This window comes from Solanum lycopersicum, chromosome 11 (genome assembly GCF_036512215.1).
Source record: "Solanum lycopersicum chromosome 11, SLM_r2.1".
NCBI classification, from domain to species: Eukaryota; Viridiplantae; Streptophyta; class Magnoliopsida; order Solanales; family Solanaceae; genus Solanum; species Solanum lycopersicum.
The window spans coordinates 12,614,632-12,623,011 of NC_090810.1; the positions used below are offsets into that span (position 1 = coordinate 12,614,632).

An 8,380-nucleotide genomic window follows, 5' to 3' on the forward strand; every position below is an offset into this window, starting at 1 on the left:
CGTTTGAAACCATTCTTCAGCAGAAACTTTGACATCTTTCATACCAAGCTCTTGGAGCTTGTTTCAGACCATATAATGCCTTATTCAATCTGAACACATGATTTGGTAGTTCTGCATCTTCAAAACCAGGAGGTTGCTTGACATACACCTCCTCTTTGAGATCTCCATTCAGAAATGCACTCTTCACATCCATTTGATACAGCTTAAACCCCATAAAAGCAGCAAAATCTATTAAGATTCTAATAGCTTCCATTCTGGCAACAGGTGCAAAAGTATCATCATAGTCAATTCCTTCTTCTTGATTGTATCCTTGCACCACCAGCCTGGATTTATTTCTAGTAATAACTCCATTTTCATCAAGTTTGTTTCTGAATACCCACCTGGTTCTTATTATTGTTCTGCCGTCAGGTCGAGGAACCAGGTACCATACCTTACTTCTTTCAAACTGATGAAGTTCTTCTTGCATAGAATTGATCCAGTCTGCATCACTTAATGCTTCTTTAACATTCTTAGGATCAATGGATGATATGAATGCTGAGAATGCAACTAGATTTCTTGTTTTTTGATCTAGTTTGAATTCCAGAATTCAAGGGAGAAATGAGATTATCAAGAGGATGTGATGAACTATGCTTCCATCCTGACCTTGCAGCAGACTGATTTGACAGATTATCATGATCTTCTTCATCAGGAGTGACGTCATCTTCTGGAGAGTCTGATGTACTCTGGATTGAGTTTTGAGTAGTACCAGGTACCCTATCATCCTGTTCAACCTCAGCATCCTCTTCAGGTGGACTGTGATTCTGATCATCACAATCATTATTCAGTTGTTGATCTGCATCAGTTTCAGCACCTTCAATCTTCTTGGATGTTAGCATTTTGAGTATATCATCATCATCATTTGATCCATCATTCTTCAAGCTTCCATTTTCATCAAAAACAACATGAATGCTTTCTTCAATGCATTGTGTTCGTTTGTTGAATATTCTGTAGGCTTTGCTGGATGAAGAATATCCAACAAATACTCCTTCATCACTTCTGGGATAAAATTTTCCCAGATCATCCTTCCCATTATTCAGCACAAAAAATCTGCATCCAAAAGCTCCAACATAGTTTAGCATTGGCTTCCTGTTGTTGAGCAGTTTGTATGGAGTCTTGTTCAACACAGCTCTTATTAGACACCTGTTGGTAACATGACATGTTGTGTTAAAAGATTCAGCCCAGAAACTTTGAGGAAGATTTGATTCAATAATCATAGTTCTGGCAATGTTCACCAAGGTTTTGTTCTTTCTCTCCACCACTCCATTTTGTTGAGGAGTTCTTGGAGTAGAGAAGTTGTGGCTTGTACCATTTTCCATACAGAATCTATCCAATGTTGAGTTTTCAAACTCTGTCCCATGATCAGATCTAATGCTTCAAACAACTTGATTCAATTTGGTTTGAATCATTTTGAAGAACACCACCAGCTCATCAGTTGTATCTGCCTTTGATCTCAAAAATCTCATCCAGGTGTATCTTGAATAATCATGAACAATCACCAAGATGTACTTCTTGCCATTTCTGCTTTGAACCTTCAAGGGTCCACAAAGGTCCATGTGAAGCAGCTCTAAGGTTCTTGATGATGTTACCTGATTCTTGGGCTTGAATGATGATCTGATTTGCTTTCCTTTAACACAAGCTTCACATATTTTATTTTCAGCAAACTTCATTTTTGGCAACCCTCGGACTAGGTCCTTTGAAATCAACTTATTCAATAAAGATGAACTCACATGTCCCAGCCTACGATGCCAGAGATCAGCATTTTCATTTTGAGAACTGAGACATGTTAAGTCATCTCCAAGAGAGATTTCCAAGTTTGCCACATACATATTTTTACTTTTGTGTGCAGTGAGAATTACCTAGTTTGTAGTTAAACTCACCACAGTGCATTTTTCAGAAGTAAATTTGACCTCATTTCCTTTGTCACAGATTTGTGACACATTTAGCAAGCTGTACTTCAACCCATCCACATGGTAAACATTGTCAATTGAATCTTCAAGAGATCTTCCTACTTTGCCAACTCCCAAAATGTACCCCTTCTTGCCATCACCAAATGAGACACCTCCTCCTTGGAGGGTCTTGAGTGAAAGGAAATTCTTTACATCACCAGTCATATGTTTAGAGCAGCCACTATCCATATACCAACATTGACTGCTGCTCCTCTCACTCACCTGCACCAAAAATCACTTGTTAAGCTTGGGAACCCATTTCGCTTGAGTTCCCAGTAGGCAGACAAAGGAGTGATCAGATTGTTCTTGGTCCAATATGGTAGACTTTGAATCTTTCTAACAAAAGACCTAGGAGCAGGAACAGATTTTTTCTTTGAAAATCTGTGAGTTGAGACAGGCTCTGTAGGACCTGGTCTCTCATTTGGTGTATTTTGTCTTTCAGCATAATTAGAGTATCTTTCACATGAGTTTCTCCAGCTAACACACTCATTCTTCAAATGTCCATTCTTACCACAATGCAGACACAAGAGATTGTCAGACACAAACACATACTTACTGTGAGGATTATAAGGAGGACTTATGTTCAGACTTCCTAGTCCTTTCTTATTAAAATTACTCTGATTTGTCACATTTGACAGCAACTTTGAGGATTTGGTCCACTTAAGGGATTTTTCAAGTTCCTCCTTAAGTTTCACAATATCCTTTTCTAATTTGTTATTCTTTTCAAGTGACAACCTGAGATTTGTCTCAGAGTTCTTCAATTTTTCATGAATTTCAGCTTGCAAACTATTTGGCTTTCCATTCAGCTTTTCAGCTTCTTCAGTAAACTGACACAACTGATTCTTAAGTTCAGAGTTATTTAACTCTAGAGACACCATTCTTGACATTGTGTCTTCAAATTGACCTTTGTTTTCAGTTAAAATTTCAAATTCAACAATCATGGTATCTCTTTCAGATCTTAACTCTATCACAGAATCTAACATGACTTTTGCCAAGGTTCTCAATTTTTTAAGAGAATATTTATCCAAGTCATTTTTCATGTCAAAAAGAGTTACCTGATTGTCTTCTTCTTCATTTTCTGTGTGTGCCATGAGAGCAAATATTTCATTGAAGACAGTTTCCTCCTCATGCACAGCAACCATCGACACATTTTTTGGCTCATCAGGATCTTCTGAGTCACTAGAAGAATCCCCCCATGCAGCAAGAGCCCTTTTGACAACCATATCAGCAGCAGCTTTACGATCTCTGTTACCAGGTACCAGGTCCCTTCTGTTTTCTTTGTCACCCCTGTGTTTTTGATGTTCCTTGTTTTCATTCTTGAGTAAAGGACACTCTCTGATGAAGTACCCAGATTTTCCACACTTGTAGCAAGTATCACCTTGAGCAGCATTTCGAGTCCCATTTGTTCCTCTTTTATACATTTTGTTTTTTCTTACAATCTTTTGAAATCTACTGATGAGATATGCCATATCATCATCATCACTTGAATCTTCATCTGATTTACACTTCAACATCAATGACTTGTCCTTCTTGGCTTCCCTTTTTGACAAATCATTGTTTCGATTCATCTCATGTGTTTTAAGATTTCCAATCAAGGCATCCATGGTCAGCACCTTCAAGTCCTTAGCTTCTGTAATGGCATCAACTTTGCTCTCCCAAGACTTTGGAAGAATTCGAAGAACTTTCCTGACTTGTTTGGTCATGCTTAAAGGTTCACCCAAACTTCGCAGCTCATTTGTAATGGAAGACAACTTTGTGAACATATCATGTATAGTTTCTGCTTCCTTCATTTTGAAGTTCTCATATCGTGAGGTGAGCATGTCAATCTTGGATTCTTTGACTTGTTCAGTTCCTTCATGTGCAGTCAACAAGCAATCCCAGATTTCTTTAGCAGACTCACAGCCTGACACTCTGTTGTACTCATCAGGTCCTATCCCACAGACCAGAAGAGTGTTAGCTTTGAAACCCTTTTCGATCTTTTTCCTGTCAGCATCATCATATTTCTGCCTGGGCTTTGGAACAGTGATGGTCTTTTCTCCATCCTTTACTTCCATCATTGGAACAAAGTGTCCATCTAGTATAATATCCCATAACTCGCTATCTTCAGCCATGAGATAATCGTGCATTCTAACTTTCCACCAACTGTAGAAATGTCCATTGAAACGAGGAGGTCTGTGTGATGACTGACCTTCTTCGAGGTTAAGTGGAGCTGCCATTCTAGAACAAAATCACTTCCTTGGTGTTAACCAAATAGGTAGTGCCTGCTCTGATACCACTTGATAGAATGTGTGCCTTCACTTACTAAGTAATGGACCAGGTCCCTTACTTTACTTCTAAGAATTACAAGAAAGTTAAATACAGTAAAATCAACACAATGATTTTACGTGGAAACCTCCTTGCTTAAGGGAGTAAAACCACGACTTGTCTCACAGGGTTTTCAATCGTTTTCACTAATCTTCAAAAGCAAAAGTGAAACACGATTACACCAAAACGTAAGAAAGAGTTATCAATCTTACCGTTAAGCAATAGTCCTCTATTGCTCAACAAGCCTAAGTAGAAAAACAATCTACCCACTAAGCTATCCTAACTGGACAACTTAGACTTTATCACAACACACCAATTCCTTTATAGATTTAGGAGTGGTTTACAATTTAAGAACAAGAGAATAAATTCCTAAATAACTAGACGAAAAGCTCCAGATGTTGCTGTTGTCCTTGGAATAATTCTGGCTTTGCTTTGTGTAGCCTTTGCAAGAGTTCTTGAAAAGTTTTTATCAAGTTGCAAAAACTAAACAGAAGTGTTTAGGAAAGTGCCTTTTATATGGGCAAGTCACTTTCCTAAACCTCTTTGCAATTGGCTGGAAAGGTCACACTTTCTGACGCCATCGGGAAGTGTGCACCTACTTTCTGCACCATCTCCAGCTGGCAGTTCACTGGCTCGTCATCATGAGAGCCTGGTACCTCTACTAGGTCCCTGAGTTTGTTTCATCTGCAATACTTCAAACAAGACACCTGCAATACTCAAGTAGAAAATCCGGTAACTTTATGAGGTCCCTAAGTTTGTCAAATCATCAAAACTACAAATAACAATCCCAATTCTTCTAGAAATCAGTCATACAAGATCTCAACATGTCTTCTAAGGTCTAGATAGTACGCTGTGCTTGTCAATCTCTTTAATATGATACTAAATTTTTCACACCCTGAGCCTATACCCTAGACGCGGGCGACACTTGAAAATTACTATTGGCCCCAAGAGAACCCTTGGCTTGTCTTTCTTAACTCAGCGGAAGACTTAAATACATGCGAAGTAATTCAAAAAAGACTATCAAAATATTCAAGAGTCTCACAAAAGGTCTAAAAATAATCAAAAGTCTAACCAATAGTTTAAAAAAAATCCAGGGTCTAACCTCAAAAGCAAATTTTTTTGAACTATTTATAAAAATAAAAACCTAACTAAATAAAGACTCTATTTACTGGAAATCTGAAAAAACGCGGCTGGGTTTACGGACCTCGCGACGCATTGTCGTGGTCACGATGGGACGTCATGGACTCCGTCGTCCCATACTTGTGCAATTTCTTCTGCTGCTCTCTTCATTACCCTCGACGGCAGATATGAAGGATCGTCACAGGCACAACGGTCCGTGGAAGGTCTCCGTTCCTAAACACTTGAACTCTTGGAATTTGGGTACAGGAACTACTTCTCTGAAATTTATGACGAACCAGTAGGACAGACCGTCATGGATACGACGGTCCATCATGCACTCTGTTACCCCACACTTAGTCAGACTTCCCCATCTTCCTTCAGAAGCTGCACTACGATGCCACCTACGGAGCGTCACGAACATGACGGACCGTCACAAGCTCCGTAGGTGGTCTCTTGTGCATTTATTCGCTCAAAAACATGTGCAGTCATCTTTGGACAAATTTTCTGCAAATAAGGAGAAACCTATATAAAAATTAGCACAAAAAGGCTTTTGGACACACTAAACTTAAGGAAAAAGTATTAATAATACCGTGAAATACGATATATATGTAATGAAGGGAGGCTCACCAACTGACTCTGAGCTGCTCACTGGATCAATAGTGCGCCAAATGTCGATCCTAGTTAACTGAGTTTGCATCATGATACGATGCTGGCCAACTGATATCAGTACATTGAATGTACGAGTATGTGAGCTGGAATGCTAACAAATACTTAAGCTTGAAAAGGAGTAAGAAGGAACACTTACCTTGACTCTCCTGAACTCATGTATAACTAACTCATTTCAATATAAAACAATTTTAAAACAAGAAAAGTTGTTTGAAAACATGTTGTTAACTCTGATTATATACAAGGATACAATTAAATTTTAGATGTATGTAAAAATACAAATAAACTTATGTATATAACCAAATACATTTAAATTCTGCAAGAGTTTCTTTGACCGACAACCATTACTTAAGAGCTATAGTGATGATATGACGACCTACCTCACGCTGCCAGCGCATCCTTTACCCGGTCAAAGGTGTAAGACTTTAAATGCCTAATGGATCCTTAAGTCTACTATGAAAAGAGTTCATCTAAAAAGCATGACCAATTTCTACCCATGGTGGCTATATGGTTTACGGGGGTTGTGAGTTCTCTGAATTTTCCCCCATATCGATGCTCAATACTACTCCCAAAATACTGGCTCTTATGTTTTAAAAATATACTGATTTTGTTGTTTGAGATTAGTGCTCAAAATATACTTAGCTCAAAGGTTATCTTTGAAATCTTAGTTTCCCTGCTTGCTTCATTTAGAAAGATATATTCTTTTAATAAAAACTAGCCATAAGGATCTTTGTAAATCTTAGTTTTCATTCCTTTAAATGTGAAAACATTTAATACTGATTTGGGAATACTTAGTCCCCATATACTGTTTTTCAAGTAAAGACTTCACTTTACTATGACTAAATTCAACTTAAGTCTTAAACGAAGTTAAAAGTTTGTGAAAGACTTATGAAAATCTGAAATGAACTTCTTCTTATTCTTATATTTAATTCTTACTCGATATTATAGTTAAGTCTTAAAACAAGTTTAAAGTATTTGTAAAATACATGTTTAAAGAAATGTACGATCTCTCTAGACTTGTCTCTAACTTTTCTTGGATTTGAAGTTATGGATTCAAGATTATTAATTTGTATTTATGGAATTTGTATATGATTATAAGACATTTATAGTAGTTAAAATCATTAGTAAGTGCTAAAACACATTAAAAGGACTTAAAAGGGCTAAACTACGAAAACTGCGCGAATAACGCCGATTCAGGTGCGTTCGGGGCGCCCTGCACCAGCCTCAATTGCTTTGTTCAAGCGCACTGGTGGCTCACCGCACCAGACCTCAGTATCAGAGGCCAGTTTCTGTATGTACTGCAGGCGTGATGCGCCTTGCCTTCCCAGGTGCATCTTACAAATTTTCAACTTGTTTTCTGATCCTAAATCGATAAAACCTCCATAGTTCTATCCCAAAATCCTTAGGATAATCAATACCTTCAATACCCAAGAGATCACCAAATCATATTTCTTGTATTTTTTTAATTTTTTTTACTTTTTTTCAACTAATTCTTGAGTCACTTTACTTTTATTCCTTTCTCTCTCTTTGTTTTTCAACCCCACTTTCCAGAGCAGTCCTCATAATAGACACCCTCAACTCATTGCTTTGCGATAAGTCGAAGTACACAATACCCAAAGTTGGGTCAGGGCCATAAAAAGGTTTGTTTACTACATTATCCACCCTCAACTTATTCTTTTGGCATAAGCTGAGGTGCACATGTCCAAGGAGGGACCAGGTCCAACACATTATTCTCAGAAAATTTCAGTTAGGGTGAAAAAGAAAGGCCTAGTTTATGCTCAAATCATTTGGATCAAAGAAGGATAAATTTCATTTGGTTTTCTTTTATTTAGGCTAAACAATGGGCTATATTGAATAATGGCCTATGATCCTTTCCTAATTGTGTATTACAACTTACTTTTAGCAGGACTAACTAGGCAAGTTCTAGCTCAGTACAAATAGTGGACTATCCAAATCTTCCTCACACTCACTTGACATCTCATTACTCTACCAGATTATCAGACACCTAGTTCGAATTTTAGACTTAGGGTCATGCAGTGGTGTACCTCTATTTCATGCTTAGAGCCACACATCTATCAATCACTATACCTAGTCATGCATCATTTTCCATTTTATCAGGATATCATTTTAGCCACCATGCTTCAGAATTAAACTATGTACACAAGATATAGACATGCCGGTTCAACAGAAAAAGTAATCAGTCTCTTTGGGAAAAAGAACACAGGCATGAAAACCCCAAAAGAGGATAGTAAATTGGGCTACTCAAACTTCACCCTAGCACTCACTTTCCATTTACCTCACCCCCA

The 8,380-nt window shown here is 37.8% G+C and overlaps 1 protein-coding gene across 1 annotated transcript; it reads right to left on the reverse strand.

The window, feature by feature from the left end:
• Positions 1-1,412: 1,412 nt before the first annotated feature.
• Positions 1,413-4,201, reverse strand: LOC138339240 (uncharacterized). Its single transcript, XM_069290822.1, has 4 exons — positions 3,507-4,201; positions 2,327-3,395; positions 1,917-2,207; positions 1,413-1,730 (listed from the first exon to the last, which is right to left on the reverse strand). Exons 1-4 carry the CDS (start codon positions 4,199-4,201, stop codon positions 1,413-1,415), a joined length of 2,373 nt encoding a protein of 790 aa, XP_069146923.1.
• Between the last annotated feature and the right edge of the window lie 4,179 nt (positions 4,202-8,380).